This window comes from Cynara cardunculus, assembly GCF_001531365.2.
Source record: "Cynara cardunculus var. scolymus isolate 2C chromosome LG 2, CcrdV1, whole genome shotgun sequence".
NCBI lineage: Eukaryota > Viridiplantae > Streptophyta > Magnoliopsida > Asterales > Asteraceae > Cynara > Cynara cardunculus.
This window is the reverse complement of record NC_037529.1, coordinates 67,722,717-67,742,837: the sequence shown is the minus strand read 5'-3', so window position 1 is coordinate 67,742,837 and position 20,121 is coordinate 67,722,717. Positions and strand designations below refer to the sequence as shown.

Sequence of the window (20,121 nt, the reverse complement as noted above, 5' to 3'; positions counted from 1 at the left end):
ATTTTTATTTATTATAAAATAACATTATTTCAATTATAATTAACGTGTAAAAGTCATGTATACTTTTGTATTACTAAACACCGTCTATTAAGTGGAAATAGAGATGAGAATTTTGGAGTTTCGATGCATACTTCTGTATCCCTCAACATCGCCTATTAAGTGGAGATAGAGATGAGAATTTTGAAGTTTGGAGCTCAATCGACAATTGTATACTATAAAATAAAATGAGAGTAATTAAATCAAGAAGCAATTATGAATTATAAATTAATTAATAAAAAATATTTGATTTAAAATGAAATTACATATCAAAAGAAGAATTTTTAAGATTAAAAATGAAAATGAAGTAAAGGAAGACAAAGAAGTTGAAGAATAAGGTAATAATATATAAAATAATATGTAAATAAATAAATATAATAAAATAAATATAAAAATCTAATAATATATATATATATATATATATAGATATATATATATATATCTAAATATAGACTTGGGATCATATGAGACTAATAGTTTTTCGTGAGACCCATGAGACCCGTAAGACCAATTCTCAACCATTGGATTGGATCTACAATCGTCAGATCTGAACATTCATAAATGTCACGAGACTTCTCAATAATTACAAAATTGTCATCGTACAAATTTAGACCATTAGATCATATGTTTATAAAGTTGATCAATGAACATAAATTGGTCTTACGGGTCTCACGAAAAACTTTTGGTCTCACGTGAACCCAACCTTATATATATATATATATATATAAAGTAATTTGTAAATAATATAATAATAATGTAATAAACTGTAATATGTAAAACCAAAAGTATAAAATAACATAAAAATAATAAAATAATATATATTTTTCTAAAGTAGATATATAAAATCAAACAAAATTAATAAAATATAAATATATAATTAATTGAATTGATGTTTATTAAAAGACATGATCGGTTCAATTCCCAACTAATCAACACTCCTGGCACTCCCTTTGTTATATTAATACAAATAAACGTATATTAACTAAAATACATTAAAAAAAACGTTTTTTTTACAAATTAAATCATTATAATCGTTTTGCCAATACATTCAAAATTAGCTCAATATTGAATATTTTTTTTATTTAATATTATATTATAAAACTTAAAAGTTTTTTTAATACTTAAGTACATTTTATACTCTTTATGATAAAACCGAATAATATATAGAGCTAGTGTTTTATAGAACTTAAATTTATAGGATTAAAAGAGAAAGTTTCAACTTTAATTAAAAATGTTACAATAAATTTATTATACATTTTTGGATGTCATAACAAGTCATTTAGAATAAAATACCAAAGATTTATTTTTGATCTTAAATTCAAAATAATCACTACAACAAATTAAGCTTTATAAGATATCTAAATTGTTTAAACATCATAATAAAATACTCCATAGATATTAGATTAATAGGACCAAACAATAAAGCATCTTATTTGAAATAATTACAATAGGTTATATGAGGTTTTTAGGTGTTTTAACAAATTTTTAGAACATTTTTAAAATAAAGTGTCATATTAGCTATTTTAAAAGGCATTTTTGAGAAATATCTTATAAACTCATTTTTTTATAGAATATTTTTATCAAATATTGTAGTATAAAAATTATTATACGACACTTACATTTAAAAATGTTCTAAAAATCTTGTCAAAGCGCTTAAAGGTGTCTTATAAACCTATCATAACACTTTTAGATATGACATTTTTTGGTTTAATCATATAAACTTAAGTCCTATAAAGTATTTTTTTTAGATAACTTCAACATTTTAGACGTCCTATAAAATGAATTTTTATTGTAGTGTAATCAAGGTTCTTATTAACGTCAGGCGTGACAGCGAGGTCAAGCCTTACGAGGCCACGACATTTTTCAAGGCGTAGCCTAAAGCGACATACACACACACACACACACACACACACACACACATATATATATATATATATGCTCATTCAAATGAGAACTAATTAGTTTGTGGTAACCATAAGATCCAATGTGAACCACTCATTTGAGATATTTAAGGATATTTCTTAAATAAGCTAAAAAAGTAATATAGTAATTTCTATTTTTGACAACTAATCAAAATGTTTAATTAATTTTTTAGAGAAAATATTTAATTAAAATTAGTTACCTATTATATCAATTACCTAATATAATCGTATTTTAAAAATGTTTGTGAATCAAAGTGTATTATGGTGATAACGTTCACAATGTTTCACGTGTATCACAATGTATTTCTTTATTTTATGAAATGTATCATAGTGTGTGGATTTTCGTTGTTTTACAAATGGTATCACATTGTGCATCTTGTATGTATATCTGGGTATCATAGTGATATATCGTTTGTAGATATCATAATGTGTATCTTGTGTTCGCATAAGGTTCATCGGAATAAGGTTCACCGAATAAGATCCGCCAGAGAGAAGAAAGATGAGAGATGAGAGAGGATATTTATAAAAATCCCTAAAATACCTTCAATTAATATTTTAAGTTAAAATTACCAAAATGGTTAATTTCTTAATTTAAAAGCGCAGGTGAATCATAATTCTGAAACATTAGTTTAGCCTTGAATCATGAGTTTGTGTGGTTACTTTACAAGTCAACTAATATATAAAGTTGAATGTTAATATGGTATATTAGCAAGATCGATGAAAAAATAATTGCACACATGTTGAGTTTCTAAACCCATATAAAGTTGAAGGGTTGGGATGGGGTACATACGTACAGGATCAGAAACCCTTTAAGATATTGTTGCTTTAAATTTCAGTTTACTTCAAGAGAAAAAAGAACTTTGAATTTAAATTTTGGTTCAAAATAGGAAACAAACAAAGTGTCAAACTACTTTGGGAAGACCAAACATATCTTTTTATGTAAATATGGCTTACTTAAATCTGAAACTTTGACCAAACAAATGGTATATTTTAAGCATTTTTACATTATGTATAATAGTTTGTATTTAAAAGATTTTTAAATCTTTTGCATAGATTGATAGTACTTTATGTTTTAAGACTTGTAATTAAAACTTTTGGTTTAAATGCTTATTAATGTAGTATAGATTTTATGTAAAAAAATAGGTTTAAATTGCAAAAATGGAACCTGAGGTATAGGTAGGACGACAAAGAGATCAAATAAGAACCGGTTCTTGGCCACCGTCATGAGCCACGCCACCACCCTCCGCTGTACACTGGTTCCGTAATAATGGCTCAATTGGTGGTGGTTTGGTGGTGGGGTTGATCTCCGACTCCACCACCACCTTCTCATCTTGAACTGCAACAACATGTGGGTTGCATCCGTCATGCAGCGGAGCACCGTCACCGTGATGGCAAACCAGCCATCGACGAACACGCACATGCACGACTCGCTTATGGAGAGTGTGTAGAAGAAGAATGGGTCCAAGAACAGACCCATGGCGCACACCAGCAACAAAACCTGGTTCCATTCTTGAAGCCATGGGTGGAATCTAGGGTTCAGTCGACCAACTCTCCCACGTGGACTGCACGTGTCTTGAACCTCCTCTTCTTCTTTATTACCAAGCTCATAATCTTTGTTCTTTTTATCAGTTGTTTCAGTGTAAGCATCTGAAATCTCATGCCTGCTAGCCATTATATGCTTACTGTGTATTTGTTACGACTGTGTGTCTGTGCGTAATACATACATATATATATATATATATATATAGAGAGAGAGAGAGAGAGAGAGAGAAGGAATATAGGTACAGATTTTGTTTGGAGGGTAGAAGTTAGAGAAGAGAGTAGAAGACATAAAAGAAAGCTATTGCAGTGAAGAGTTCAGTCATACACGTCAGAAATGTACTAGTTTCATTACCCTTTTGGTGTATATATATATACATACATATATATATATATATATATATATATGTAGGGGAATAAAAACCATTTAATTTGTAAAAACCGTGAAAACCTTATTCAACCAATCATAATTTTTCATTTTTTTTTTTTTTGTAATTATGAGAGGTTGAATAACCATTTTTATTGTGGAGGGTGTTAATCATGGATATTATCATCTTCATTATTTTAATTTTAGAGAAATACATGAAACAGTTTCATTAAAATTTCATTAAATATTATATGAAACAATTTCATAACCATATATGAAACAAATTCAGAAACAATTTCACAAGATTAAACAATTTCATGAAAAAATTTCATAAGATTAGACAATGAAATCGACGTATGAGGGTGGTTTGTACGGTTTTTACAAATGAGGGTGATTTTCATTTGATCGCTCTTCGTGTATGTTGTGTAACTGTGTATGTATGCAATATCTCACACCAAGTAAAAACTCCTCCATGTTTAAATTCATCATCTTTTTGAGCAAAAAAGTCAGGTATGTGTAATCCAACGAGTTTCACACGTCTCCTAGCCTTCAAGGAATCCGGTGTGGGTGGGTTATTTAAGCATTCTAATAAAATACTTTATAGAATTGAACTTCGGTTTATAGGATCAAATTATATCGGTTGTACTACTAACTAGGAGGATAACAACACATTTACAAAGATCCTTAATGATTTAGGGATTCTATTGGCATGAGGAGTTCATGTAAATTGTTTACATGATACGGGTCTTGAAAAAAGTGTGCTTTCATTTATTCTACATGCAATTATTAACGTGTATTTCCGGTTTCCCGTTAAGTATTTTATCTGGGTTATAGTTATTAACTATATAAATTTTGTCCAAATTGGAACACTAATTATTAGACGTTACAACTTTTGTGGAGAAGACTTGTCTGACCATGAGTGTGTTGGATATTCAAGACTTGTGAGGTCAAAGGCCTTTGAGGTCAACTTATGAATTCAATTGGGCTTAGGTTGGGCTGGGCTGGGCTAAACCTCTAGGCCGACAAGTTCTAAATTTGTGGATTCTCTCTCTCTCTTACGGTCTTACCTACCATTCTACCAAACACTACAACAAAATATATATAGAGGGAGAGAGTGTTGTATATTATACAGAAATATAAGCGAATGATCGTGTGAAAAGTGTAAAAATAGATTTGAACCCTTAATTTTTTTTTAATCTCGTGTCCACCCATGAATTGAGCTTTAGAATTGAATTAATCTGGGGCATCTTGATGCACCTCATTTAGTATTGACATTCAATTAGGCTTGATCTAAGGGTGGAGATCTCTTTTTACGCTTCTCACTATAACTTATCTTCTCATTGGAACCCAACACTATATATATATATATATATATATATATATATATATATATAGAGAGAGAGAGAGAGAGAGAGAGATCCTAATATACAGTTTTATAGGATTTTACTTTTTAGAACCAAAATATAATGCTAATATATAAAAAGAGTTATTGAACTTATAACCTTTTTGGACATTCTAACAAATATTTTAAGACATTTTTTAAATAAACCATCCTGTCAGTTAAGGGTGAGCAAAACCAAACTAAGCCCAAATATCTATATATATAGATTAAGAAGGTTTTTGATTGATAGGATTTTTAATAGATGGAAGGAGCGTATATTTTAATTGGGAGAGGCATAATTGGAAAAATAATCTTGATCAATGTAAAACTCCCTCCTAAAAATCTACCGAATAAATCACTATCAAACAATTATATATAATTAATTGAATAAATTATTAATCTCATATATTTTATATTTAATTTCCCATGGAGAAGAAGTGTATTTATTACAAGTGTAACAGATAATGGATAGGGTTTTGTATGATATTGGAAATCTTTTGAAACCTTCTCATTGGTTGTTCCCAAATTTCCAATATCAACCACACACTTGGCCCTCCTCCACCCCTACACATACCTCATACCTCCCTTCAACCTTCTCCATCATCTCCAACCACAGCTTCATATACACACACAAAAATGGCATCAATGGCTGCACCCACTGCTAGCTCCACCACCGTGGTTCGAGCCACCCCATTCTTGGGTCAAACCAGATCAACTCTGATCAACCCCCTAAGAGATGCTGTCTCCATCCCAAATGCCAAGTTCACCATGGTAAATCACTCAATCTACTTCTCTTTAATTCAAAAGCTACCTCCATTAACCACTTGGGTTGTGGTGCAATGGTTAAGTCTTAGAGGATGTATAGTGGAAAATCCCATCTACTACGGGTTCGAATCCAGACGCCGTCAAAACCTTTGTGACCATGGAGGTTATTAATGATTCTGCATATATAGATATTGAAACCCTCTAAACTGTATGTTTTAATTGGTTCACAGGGAAATGATTTGTGGTATGGACCTGATCGCGTTAAGTATTTGGGACCGTTTTCAGCTCAGACCCCGTCTTACTTGACCGGCGAGTTCCCCGGTGACTACGGTTGGGACACTGCTGGCTTGTCGGCTGATCCAGAGGCGTTCGCCAAGAACAGGGCTCTTGAGGTAATTAACCGACCTTTTCGACCATTCATACAATAGAATCGGCTTTCTAAAACACTAAATATGTCTAAAGGTTTTAATAAACTATTTTACATGACTAAACAATTGTGTGTTTTATGTAAAGGTGTTACAATATGATCTTATAACGTACTAACGTCATACAAAACGACTAGCAAGACGTTCTATTTTAAAAAGTTGTTAAAACGCCCAAAAATGTTCTATCAGTCAATTTTATTGTAGTAAACCTACCTTTTGGACGTTGTACCCTACTCGATATGAACCACAAGGCTAACAGTTAACTAACCTGACCATGTTTAGGTCATCCATGGACGATGGGCCATGCTTGGTGCACTCGGGTGCATCACCCCCGAGGTCCTCGAAAAGTGGCTCAAAGTGGATTTCAAGGAGCCCGTTTGGTTCAAAGCCGGAGCCCAGATCTTCTCGGAAGGCGGTCTGGACTACCTAGGGAACCCGAACCTAGTCCATGCTCAAAGCATTCTAGCCGTGCTCGGATTCCAGGTGATCTTGATGGGTCTCGTTGAAGGGTTCCGAATCAACGGTCTAGACGGGGTTGGAGACGGAAACAACCTGTATCCAGGCGGGCAATACTTCGACCCGTTGGGGCTAGCTGATGACCCAGTGACATTTGCTGAGTTGAAGGTGAAAGAGATAAAGAATGGAAGACTTGCAATGTTCTCAATGTTTGGGTTCTTTGTGCAAGCCATAGTTACAGGGAAAGGTCCATTGGAGAACTTGTTGGACCATTTGGACAACCCTGTGGCTAACAATGCATGGGTCTATGCCACTAAGTTTGTGCCTGGTTCATAAGGCTATGTGACATGGTTGGGGGAGAATGTGTAGATTATTTACTATAGTTTAATTTTATATAAATATTTAATTTGGTGTTTATAATGTGATTTAAAGTCGTAAAACTCGAAACGAAATCGTCCGGAAAACAACCCAAAGTCGATTTAAGCGGAAACGGATTATTTACCGAGAACTTCGACGAATAAATAATCAAAGAATTGGAAAAACCCAACACACATATTTACGTGGAAACCCCAAAACATAAAAAGAACCACGAAGAAGGAGACTGCTGAGAAGTCCACTATCAATCCTCATTCAAGTGAGTGCTTTTGATCGGGTATTTTGGTAGGGAAAATTGTATGAAAAAGTAACGTACTTTAACTTGATTCCTATTTTTGGTAACGTACTTTAAAAACTTTCATTTTGGTATCTGAGATGTAAAGTTTTAAACATTTAAGTACTTGGGCAACCGATTGAAAACTAATTTTAGATTAAAAAGAACTCATGTCATTAACCACGTCAGCAAATAATACTAAGTTGGATATCACATGATTTGTCACATCAGCATGATAACCGGTTAATGGTTCAACCGGTTACCCGGACACTTAAATGTTTAAAACTTTACATCTTAAGTACCAAAATTAAAGTTTTGAAAGTACGTTACCCAATATAAGAATCAAGTTAAAGTACGTTACTTTATCATGCAAATTGCCCTTTTTGGTACGTGGGAGAAAACAGAAAAAATATTTTTGTCTCATATTTAGTATGACGTTAGATTGGGATTGGACGGACAAGATTAGTAAAATACTAAACTATTGATGTCAAATGCGGTGACTTTGAGCTACCCGCAAAGCAGACGGTCACTCTAGATTAGTCGGCTAACATAGCGGGTTGGATATCCAGGTTAATCAAAAAAATTCAAACCTTAACACCTTCCATAATAGTTTCAGCTGTTCAATCATATCTTATCCTGTTCAGTCTTCTCCACATTCCAAATGGATACAAAGAGTATAATCAACACTGAAGTTTGTTAATTGCATAAAAAATGTGCAAATTTCATGTCTATGAAATAACTTGGATACCGAGTTATTTACGTGGAACTGATAGAAAAAAACAAATAAGAACACAAATTATGTAACTCGATCAATTAAACCTTTTGAAACTACAGGGTCGTTTACTATCGGGTAAACGTTTGTCGGTAAGAGTAATCACCTTCATTTACTTAATTGGGAAACATTATGGGCCCATAAAAATTTGATTGTTAATATCCGGTAAACGTTAATCAGATTAAAGTTTTGGGCAAATTGCATGAAAAAGTAACGTACTTTAACTTTATTTTGGGTAACGTACTTTCAGAACTTCCGTTTTGGTACCTAAGATGTAAAATTTTAAACATTTAAGTACCCGGGTAACTGGTTGAAATATTAACCGGTTATCATACTGATGTGGTGAGTGATGTGGTATCCAACTCGGTATTATTTGTTAACCTAGTCAGTGACGTGGATTTTTTTTTTAATCTAAAAATTAGGTGGCGTTTGTTTTTTAAGAGGTGCTGAAGTATGAAGTCTGAATTCACTTATGATTTTTAAGAGGTGGTGCTGAAGTTTGAAATCTGAATCAGTCAGACTGTTTGTTTTTACGTCTGAAATCTGAATCAGTCAGATTGTTTTTACGTCTGAAGTCTGAAATCTAAAATCTGAATCAATAAGACTGTTTGTTTTTGTAAACTGACAAACTTCCGAAGTCTGAAATCTGAATCAATTCATTTCAATTAAATTTAACTGAAATATCCAATCATTTAAATCATTTGCAAACTACCATGTATTTTTAACACATTCAAAAATTTAATTGAAATACGTCAATTGATTCAACACACAATAGAAATCTTAAACTAGCCATATATGTTTGGTCAGCGGCACTCCCATGCGATTGAATCTCTTCAGCCTCATCCTCGTCATCATTTCCTTGTTCGTTGGTTTGATCATACTCGGAAAATAACTCATCACTTAAACCTTCTTTCCGTATGAAGTTGTGAACCGCAAAACATTCTTGTCCACCCCAAAACATTCTTGGGATGCGGCTCTGAAATTGATTTCAGATATAGGATTCCCACTTAATTTTAAGAGGTAAAAAAGCTCTTAATTTAAAAAAAAAAAAACAGTCTGAAATCACTTATATTTAACCGATTAAGAGTTAAGAGGTAATTAAGTGAAAATTTTAAAAAACAAACAGGCCCTTAGTCTTTTTTTTGAGTCTAAAATTAGTCTTCACTGGATTATCCGGGTACTTAAATGTTTAAAACTTTACATCTTAGGTACCAAAATGGAAGTTTTGAAAGTACGTTACCCAAAATAGGAATCAAGTTAAAGTACGTTATTTTTTCATACAATTTGCCCTAAAGTTTTCTCCCTTATTTATTATGTAAATTTTTTGATCCTTCGCATACTCACTCTGTTAATTAAGTGGCACCCGATAAAGACTCGCCTAACCCATTTAAATAAATGGGTTGGGTTGAATTTTTCGACATGTTTTCAACCCATTTTAAAATATTATATAATTTTATTTTATTTTTAATATTATATATACTATTCTAATTTTTTATTTTGTTTTATTCTTAATTAAAAATCTTATCGTCGTGAGATCAAACTCCAAATTCCAATCACCTCCATTACTCTTAATCATCATGAAACCCTAAGAAAACCCTTTAGTCCATTACTTCATTATCGCCTCCAAAGTCCAATCCAACTTATTTTAAGCAATATATTTGTTGTGTTTGTGTTTTATTCAAACTTTGAACAACTTGTTTGTATTTATGGTTGTGTTTTATTCAAAAAAATATATTCTAGTCCTTTTTTTATTTAAAATTTTAAAATTACATGATTCAACTCATTTATTTAACAGGTTGGGTTAAAAAAATCATAAACAAATCAATCTACTGTCAACCCATTTAAATAATAGGTTAGATTGAATTGAAAAATCTCAATTCATTTAATTAAATAAATTGGATTGACTTAAGATATTCAACCTATTTAATAAATTAAATAGGTTAAACCCAAACCCAATAGGATCCATTGCTATCCTTAGTTGTCATGCACAGTGAAACCTTTAAAAAAAATAGAAAGTCAAATGTCACAACATGACCACGTAACCGCCTTTCGCCACACAATCCTTAACCTCTGGAGCCGCAAAATGCTATCAACCGACTGTCGCCTTTTTCATCCACATGTTAACGAGGCAAAAGAGACGGCTGTCTGCTGCCTTTTTATGCCATCGATTTATTTTTCTTCGGATTTAAATAATTCATAAATCTATAAAATCATATAGAGTTTAGAGTAAGTTAAGGATCCGTTTGTCAAACGCTTATTTAAAATCGTTTATCAAACTGTATTGTTTCGTTAGATGAATATAATAAGGACCAAGAATCTTAACCAGTAAGTAAGGACGACGACTCTTACTAACGGTAAGCGATTACCGGGTAAATTGTTGTATGCAATGTCTTTTTGATGAACTAAAATCTTATCTAGCATATAAATAATAATTTTAAATTTTATTGATAAACACTTATCGGATAAGTATTTAGTAAACAGCCTCTAAGTTTTCTGTCTTAATGGCTTATCAAAAAATAAATTACTGTGTCATTAAATATAAATTAGATTATAATAAAAATCAAATTAAAAAAATTACAGGAAAAAAAATCATTAAATAGTTAATTTGATATTAATATCGATTTATTTTTTTTAAATTTATATATTATCTTTAAATTTATATTTTATTTAATAAAAAACTCTTAAAATTATACTATTTCAATATTAATAAAATAAAAACCAAATATTAAAATAAAAATTCATCTCGTTACATTGTTACTTCTAATATATCTAAATATACAATGATTTATCCTAATAATAAAATTGTACATGTCTACGATTATTGTAGGACAAAAACATAGACCAAAACAAAAAACTAAATTCTGATTGGTCGATAAACCGATGAACAGATCAAGCGTACGGCGGTTATACGGTCGCCGATCTAATGGGCCCCACGATTAATCATCTCCATATACTGATTCAAAGATTCTTGTCTCTGTAATCTCATATCCTCGTTGAATTTCTTTATGAATGCTTCAACTCGCCGGTTCAAGTCTTCCTGACCCAACGACGGTACTTTTTTCAGCCTCCCTGAACCACCGGAGCGGCTCAGTTTTGATGGCGGAGGTGGTGGTTTCCGGCAGCTACCTCCGCCGTGATTGACGTCGAACGTATCGGATTTTGTCATCCTTTCGACGGCTTCAGTGGAGTTGTTGTGGTGACGGCCGTGTGTCTCCCACGTGTCAGATTTACGGAGGTGTCTCGTTAACGGCACTGACCGACCTTCAGTTATTGTCTTCCACGTGGTATCCAGCGTGTCTTGCCGCTTTGGCTTCGCGACTCCCAACGTTCTTCCACCTGCACCAGTTTGCTTGTAAGTTGTAAACCAGATGCGATAATTCCTACGGGTTTTTAGGAATAAAAAAGCATATAAACCAGATGCTGACGTCATTTTCATGGTGTGTTTTTGGTTTTCGATGACGGTTTTTAGTCTCATCTTTTCAAAGTCAGTGTAGGAATCGATCTTCAGGATTAAGCTGCCAACAGTTTGTCTTTTTATTCAATACAGAAACCCGCCGATTAACATACAAAGTTGCCGTTTTTAACGGGAACCAGTGACTACTCCGGCGATTAATCCAGCGTGTTGCCGGTGACACTAACGAACTGAATATCCCTATGTGCAAAGTGTGAGAACTGAAAGAGAAAGAGATAGATAGCGTTTGTTTACCTTCCGGGGTGGCTTTGGTAGGTTTCCGGCGGCTGAATCTAGTGGAAGCCGGTGGTTTCTCCATCGGAACGGAGAGATCTACTTGACTTATTTTCGACGGTGTCCAAGAAGACATGGAGATCACAGATTTATTCGCCATATTTTTCGTGATTTCTTCGTAAGCTTCCGTCGCTGTCTTCATATCTTCTTCCCTGAAATCATACGTACTCAAATCACGTTCCGGAACTTGAACAACTTTCCGATCACTGGAATAACCGGCGACGTTCTCCTTCACCGGCTGTTCATTCCCTAATCCAACGCCGTCAAACGGTACAACTTCCGGTACTTGAGGTTGATGAAACCGTGGTACTTCCACCTTGACTGCAGGCTCAAACGGCGGTGTCGGAAAAGTTGACGGCGGTGGAAAATCGTCGAGCTTGGATTGCAACCGTGAAGAAGCAACGATGGTGATGATTATACAGTTGATGACAACATAAAGATAAGGTGGTTTGAGCCAAGATATGAGAGAGGACCATATGCCACGGACGTCTTGGAGTGAAGCATCCATAATCAAGGGTATTAAAAGGTTGATCATGACGGCGGTGGACAAGACGGTGGCGGAAACTACGGCAAGTTTGAGAGATGAACCCATGATCATTTCCGGTGGTGGTGGTGGTGGTGGTGGCGTGGAGAGATGATTATGTGGATATTAATAGTGGAAGTTGTAGATCTGTGCCGATAGACGGGGGTAAGGTTAATTAATGGGGGATGGTGTGGGCTTCCGCGATATGGGTTGCTTGCTATTTAACTATACCAGTATGGGTCCTATGGGTCCCACGCCTAGATATCGTTCACACCAACGTATTCGTTCTTTGTGTTTGTTACAATACGACATCGTTTTATGCATGTGCGAGACCGAAAGAAAATGGTTATTTGTTTTAAATTTGTTTTAAACTTTGGAGCTGATTCACGGTTGCTGAATAGTTTGGTGCAAAATAATTAAGTGGTTAGAATAATTAAGAGACTCTTATAATATAAAATAAAATATAATTGTTTGATAATTATCCATAATGAAATTAGAGTGCTGAATGATTAAGGGATACATAAGATACAAAACCATTCAGAGGGTTTTAAAACCATTAAAAGACAGATTCTTTTTTGCCAAACAATAATCATCTCTTAACGATTCAGAAGCTGGCTCTTAATAGAACTATTAAGAGGTAAACAAACAAACCCTTAATAGTTTTATTAAGATTCATCTTCTGAATCGCTAAGAAATGAATCTTGTTTAAAAAAAAGTTTTGTTTTTTAATGATTCTAAAATCATTTGAATAATTTTATATCTCAGACCTCCTTTCACCGTTCAGCACCTTAATTTCATTCTAAATAATTACCAAACAATTATATTTCATTTTCCTCTATATTATAAAAGTCTCTTAATTATTCTGTACCAAACCATTCAGCAACTTTCAAATAGTCCCTACCTATACGGATGATGTTGGAATAAAAATTTGGTTTCTCAAAAATTCATCGGTTTCATTTTTATCCAACCAATAAATTGATGATAAATTAGATTTATATATATTTTAAATTTATTTTATTTAAATTTTTCTTTGTATATATATGATATTCATTTAATTGATGAACATAAATAAAATAAGAGAGGTGATTTTTATAACTTTATTCGATTAATCCAACCGTTTAAGTAAATAATCGAATAATCCAAAACCGCTTTGTTCAGATGAGTTATTCGGGTTCGAAATATTCTAAAGCCCCTTAATGTGGCTTCACACATAAACGGTTCTGAACCTACCACTAGAGATGGTGAAATGGGTCCGGTCCTGTCCTGGACCGGTTTGGAACCGTCGGTTAAGGACCGGTTATGGTTTTCATCCAAAAACAAGACCCGGCCTCAGCCCAGCTCGATTTTTTTTTCCTTCAAAACAAATGTATTTCTAGTTTTCTAAGTGTATTTCATAGAAAATCAAATTATAAATTTACAATAAAACATATTTTTTATTAAAACTATAATAAAACTTAAATTTTAAGGGTGCGTTTGGTTTGCAGGAATGTTTCTGAGGGAATTGGATTCCCAGGAGGGATTTGGATTGGATTGGATTTAAAATTCATTCTTGTGTTTGGTTTGCAGGATTTGGACATAATATGAATATAGTGTATACCATGAACTTCAACTATATATCAACCAGAATTATAAAACAGCATATAGAAGTTGAATAGAAATAGCAAAATTCCTATGATCATGCATCTGAAGAATCAGTTTAAGCAAGCATATAGCAATGATTTACCTGTTGAGAGTGATGCGAGAAGGGAGCACCGGCGAGACGACCCTAGGGCACAGCTTCGTAAGGGACGGGAAGGAAGCACCGGCGATGGAAGGGAAGCGACGGGAAGGAAGCGGGAGGAAGCACCGGTGATGGAAGGGAAGCGATGGAAGGGAAGCGACGGAAAGGAAGCAGGAGGAAGCACCGGCGATGGAAGGGAAGCGACGGGAAGGAAGCGGGAGGAAGCACCGGCGATGGAAGGGAGGCGATGGAAGGGATTGGATTTGAAATCCCGCATACAAAGGATTTCAATCAAATCCCTGGATTCCAAATCCCTTCAATTTGGCAAACCAAACACAGGATTGGAATGGATTTCAAATCCAAATCCCCCCAAATCCATTTCAATCCCGCAAACCAAAGGCATCCTAAGTGTATTTGATTGTAAATCAATTATAAAACTATAATAAAACGTATTTTTTAAGTTTAATTGATTGACCTAATTAGATATTTTAAAGTGTATTATAACAACATTAAATTATTTTAAAATTTTACCAAAAAGAAATTTAAAAAGAAATATAAAAAGAAAACGGTTTTTTAATATTTGACCGGTTACCATAACCGGTTACAAGTATCCTTAACCGGACCTTAGTATTTTCGACGAGATCAGGACTGGGACCGGTCCAAATTGTTACTATTTGAGCCCGTGATCAATTTGGGTTTGGCCCGAGACTGGTTTTTGGCCATCTCTATCTGCCACTATTTATTAAGTTATTTTCACACAAATGGGTTTTTAAACCTTATTATGATCCATTTAGTTTGCAGGATTGTTTTTTAAGGATATGAATTTTATGGAACGGTTTGAATTTGGATTGGAATGGATTTTAATTTATTGATGTGTTTGTTTTGAAGGATTTGGAATAAAATTAAATTCTATTATTTATAAATACTTTATATAAAAACTATAAATAATTATAAAAATAATTAAAATAATATTTAAGTGTTATTTCATGCACTTTTCTTGAAAGGAAAATTTCTTATTATAATACATTTATTTATTTTTATATCACATACACTTAGATACCACGAACGTTCCATGAATGATTTTTTATAAAATAATTTATTATAAAACAATTTATTATAATATCTTTTATATAATTTAAATAAAAAACAAGATTCTGGTAGATAGGTTGGCCTGTCGCATTTATTACAAATATCTCTTAACATTTTTAAGATATTTTATTTAATAAAAAAAATATAATTTAAATAAGTGTTATTTCATGCACTATGTATGTATGTATGTATGTGTGTGTGTATGTATGTATGTATGTATGTATGTGTGTGTGTGTATGTATGTATGTATGTATGTATGTATGTATGTATGTATGTATGTATGTATGTATGTATGTATGTATGTATGTATGTATGTATGTATGTATGNGTATGTATGTATGTATGTATGTATGTATGTATGTATGTATGTATGTATGTATGTATGTATGTATGTATGTATGTATGTATGTATGTATGTATGTGTGTGTTATAGTGTGTGTAAAATCAGAAGAAGATGATTAACCGTTTAAAATACATCGATATTGATTTCATGTACTGGGTTTTTCGAGTTTCTTATTGTATTTCTAACCTACTGGTATAACATTCGCACAGTAGGGGTCCGTTTATTGCAAAAGGTTCATTGAATTATTATGGTGGTTGGTACTCGAGAATTTGTATTTATATTTTGTTCAGGTTTTATGTTGGTCGGGATTATACGAATTCATTGTCTTAAAAAATCAGAAAAGTCGACAATAACAGTCAAAATATTATATTTTGTCTTTGTATGAGTAGGCATATTTATAATTAATTAATTAAATTTTTTTATTGCTTGAAATATGCGTAATAAAAAAAAATGGTATATATTTAAATAAGTACATGACGTAGAAGGTAGTGATTATTATACTTAATTTGATAATTAATTAATTAAATCCAGATGATTAATTAGAATATGAACAGATCAGTATTTGATTTGTTCCTTTGATGCGTGTCGAATCTATCAGTCCTTACTTTCAGTCTCGGATTCTAGGACTGGCTTGGGTCCAACGGTTTTAACAGTTCATAAAGTTCGTGACTTGAAACTTAATTTCGACGAATCTGGAGTTCGAAGGTAGCGTTTTTAAACGATGATATTTGATTTTTAATGGATTAACTATATACAAGTGTGGCACAGTGAGAAAGAAAATAACTGATAAAAAAAATTCCGATGTTTCAAACCAACCCAATTCTCCTAAATGGCCAATGACTCACATGCCGCTATGTCAAAGACCTTTTGATAGTATTTTTTTTCTTACACTTTATAACAAGTAACGAGAAAGAAAATGTTATGATCAAGCGCTTACCCACTACACCAAAAGCAATTGTCTTGGTGAAGGTGCAACCTTATTTCCCTTATAGCGTAGCAGCCAGCGCCACGTTTCGATTTAGGAAGATGCTAGAACCGTGACCAACAACCCCCCCCCCCCAGCATCTGCTGGTACTAATAAGAGCTTCGTTAGAAGTCAATGGCCTCGCAGCATGCCTTTCTCATAATTATGCACTCCTTCCATATTATGCACACCATGGGATTCGAACCCGTGACCTGCTCTGATACCAATTGTTAGGATCAAGCGCTTACCCACTACACTAAAAACAATTGCCTTGGTGAAGGCGCAACCTTATTTCCCTTATAGCGTAGCAGCCAGCGCCACGTTTCGATTTAGGAAGATGCTGGAACCGTGACCAACAAAAAATAATTAAATATGTAAAGTGTGTGTGATCGAGACGTTTTGAAACCAAAATCTTGGACTTATTCTATAAGTAATGAAGTTCACTCTATATGTTTTTTTGTTTTATTTACGTGCGACATGTTTCAGCCAGAAAGTCTCAACAAACTGTAATTCTTAACTCGTTACAAGTTTATATTTAATAGGCAGTGACAGACCTAGGGTTTTGCTGAGCGGTTGCATTTTTAAGGTGGATCAAATGCTAACAAAGTCACTAAATTTATTTTAGTCAAATTCCACCGTTTTGAGAGATTTTTCAAAATTTTGGTTGATTTCGAAAGATTTTTTTAATGTTTTTTGTTGATTTCAAAAAAGGGATTCAGTTTTTGTGTTGAATTCAATAGATCTTTTCGGTTTTTTTGAGATACTTTTTTCAGTTTTTGGTTGATTTTTTTTATGTATTTTGTAATATCTCGAAACACTCCTCAGGGTTTAGCTAGTGTACCTTACACCAAAAGGTAAGTCAAATCATTCGCCACATCAGCATGGTAACCGGTTGATGTTTCAACCAGTTATTCAAGTACTTACATTTTTTAAATTTTACATCTTAGGTACCAAAATGGAAGTTTTGAAAATACATTACCCAAAATAAGAATTAAGTTAAAGTACGTTATTTTTTCATGCAATTTGTCCCTTATAAAAAAAGTTTTTTTAAAGTTCAATACAAATACTTTAAGAAAACAATATAGAGTGGATTTTTAAGATTACAACGTGACGTTTGGTTCGTAGATTCTGATGGAATTGAAATTTTGAATTTCATTGACTAAATCTCATTTTCTCTTTTGGTTCATTCTTTTTCACGAAAAAAATCTTTCAAAATCCTACAAATTGCACAAATAAAAAATTTAACATTCCTACAACTACATATATTTAAATGGATAATTTGCATGAAAAAGTAACGTATTTTAACTTGATTCCTATTTTTTGTAACGTACTTTTAAAACTTTCATTTTGGTACCTAAGATTTAAAATTTTAAATATTTAAATATTCAGGTAACCGGTTGAAGCATTTAACCGGTTATCATGTTGATGTGATAAGTGATGTGGTATAAAACTCAGTATTATTTGCTAACATGGTTAGTGACATGAATTTTATTTAATCTAAAATTAATCTTTTTTTAATATAAAAATAGTCTTTCAACTGGTTACCCGTGTACTTAAATATTTAAAACTTTACATCTTAAGTACCAAAATAAAAAATTTAAAAATACATTACCCAAAATAAAAATCAAGTTAAAATACATTACTTTTTAATCCATTTATTTTATTTAAATCAAATAAAAAATTCGATATAATTTATATACCCATAGTACAAATTGCACAGTTGTCGGTTTGTGGCATGGCACGTGCGTTCTCCCAAGAGGCACATGTGCATTTTGCATATTTCACGCCTATTACTATTCTTAATATAATGTTTTTATACCTACACCTTTACAGCTTGTGTAAATAATTAACTTACTAATTTTGACTTTAAAAAGTCAAACTTTCATATAAACGTTAAAATTGATGGACAAAGAATAAATATGATAAAGACTTAAAATCTTACTCTGTAAATTTGAAACAAGGACCAAGAGATTTATTTAGCAAGTGAAGGCGACAACTTTTGCTACGGTTAGCGCTTACCGGATAAATTGTTGCATACGATGCCGTTTTTGTGGACTAAAATCTTACACAATAAGCAAATGATAGTGTTGAATTTTACATGTAAGACTTATCAGATAAATGTTTAGTAAACAGCCCCTAAGATTCATATGCAAAATGAATAAGACCATGAAAAGTCAAATGAAACCTACGTGTTGGTTATCATGAAAATATAGAAATCTGGTTAGGAAACGTAAGATTCACAGCACAACATTTGGAGATTTGTTTAAGGACATTGTTTAATATAGTGATGACCAAAAATCGGTCTCTTGGTCCCAGGCCTCAACAGATCCGGTCATAACCGGTCTTGACGTAACTGATCCAGGTCCTGGTCGAAAAAAGTGAGCCCGATTAAACTTTATTGTAACCGGTTACGGGCTACCGATCCCGGTCATTAAAAAATAATTTTTTTAATGATATATATTTTTAATACATTATAAAATTTGTAATTTGGTCACCCAAATACACTTTAAAAATGTGTTTTATTATAATTAAAACTGAGAATTGTGAACGTTTTTTGTGTTTTGTAAGTTGATCTGTAAATCCTTCAACCATGACACTTATATATAGGGTACAAAAAAACGTTCATAAACAGTCATATATTACAGTTATATTTAAAAAAAGCTACTTTTTTTTAATACCAGGTCAGGCCGATCCCATAAACGGTCCTTGGTCGGTCCCGGCCTCGCAAAACACCTCAAATGCATAACCAATCCCAGATTTCGGTCCTATAACATGTCCTTACCAATCTCGGGCGGGCCGTTCCTTGACCGGTACCAGTTCCGGTCCTGCAGCGGTTTAGCCCTCACTAGTTTAATATCATGATTTCATGCAATTGGAAAAGGTCAAAATACAAATAACAAAGGAATGGGAAAACAAGCCCAAAAGCCCATGGGCTTGGAACTTTGACAAACTAAGAGAATCAATGTAAGGAACAGGAAGAGAGAGAAATGTATTTTTGAGAATTACTAGAAGCGTATTTGTGTAATGTAGCGAGATACATCATTATTTTAATATTTTATTTTATTATTTATCTCAATCGATGTTATAATATGGCTTTATGTGATTTTGAGAAAACAATGATGTTTTTATTTTTGAATAAAATATATGTTTGAAGATATCATAAAAATTTGACAAAAATATATCGTTATTAGTATCAATTAACTATTTGAAATTTCTCATTTTTTGTGTAATTTTTTAATTCAATTTTTTTTATAATTTAATTTATGTACAATAACGAAGTCATTTATATTTGGTTTAATAATATAATTTTTTATAAAGATAATAATTATTTATTTTGTTAGAACTCGATAATTATTCTAATTATATTTTAGATTTTTTATATTTTAAAATGAGATGTTCATCCTCTATTTGATTATGTCTATCCG

The 20,121-nt window shown here is 32.6% G+C and overlaps 3 protein-coding genes across 3 annotated transcripts in view; 1 reads left to right on the top strand and 2 right to left on the bottom strand.

Moving 5' to 3' along the window:
- LOC112506438 (cyclic nucleotide-gated ion channel 4-like) overlaps positions 1–3,630 on the bottom strand; it is an 8,741-nt gene extending 5,111 nt beyond the window's left edge. The window contains exon 1 of the mRNA XM_025110476.1: positions 3,124–3,630. Within this exon, the coding sequence (XP_024966244.1) occupies positions 3,124–3,630 (507 nt within the window). The remainder of the gene's footprint in view (positions 1–3,123) is intronic.
- A 2,220-nt stretch (positions 3,631–5,850) lies between these two features.
- Positions 5,851–7,308, top strand: LOC112506440 (chlorophyll a-b binding protein 13, chloroplastic). The gene is made up of 3 exons (XM_025110478.1): positions 5,851–6,016; positions 6,241–6,402; positions 6,718–7,308. Exons 1-3 carry the CDS (start codon positions 5,882–5,884, stop codon positions 7,225–7,227), a joined length of 807 nt encoding a protein of 268 aa, XP_024966246.1. The 5' UTR covers positions 5,851–5,881; the 3' UTR covers positions 7,228–7,308.
- Positions 7,309–11,033: 3,725 nt separating this feature from the next.
- Positions 11,034–12,762, bottom strand: LOC112506439. The gene is made up of 2 exons (XM_025110477.1): positions 12,019–12,762; positions 11,034–11,648 (listed from the first exon to the last, which is right to left on the bottom strand). The coding sequence occupies exons 1-2, from the start codon at positions 12,653–12,655 to the stop codon at positions 11,233–11,235; spliced, it is 1,053 nt and encodes a 350-aa protein (XP_024966245.1). The 5' UTR covers positions 12,656–12,762; the 3' UTR covers positions 11,034–11,232.
- Between the last annotated feature and the right edge of the window lie 7,359 nt (positions 12,763–20,121).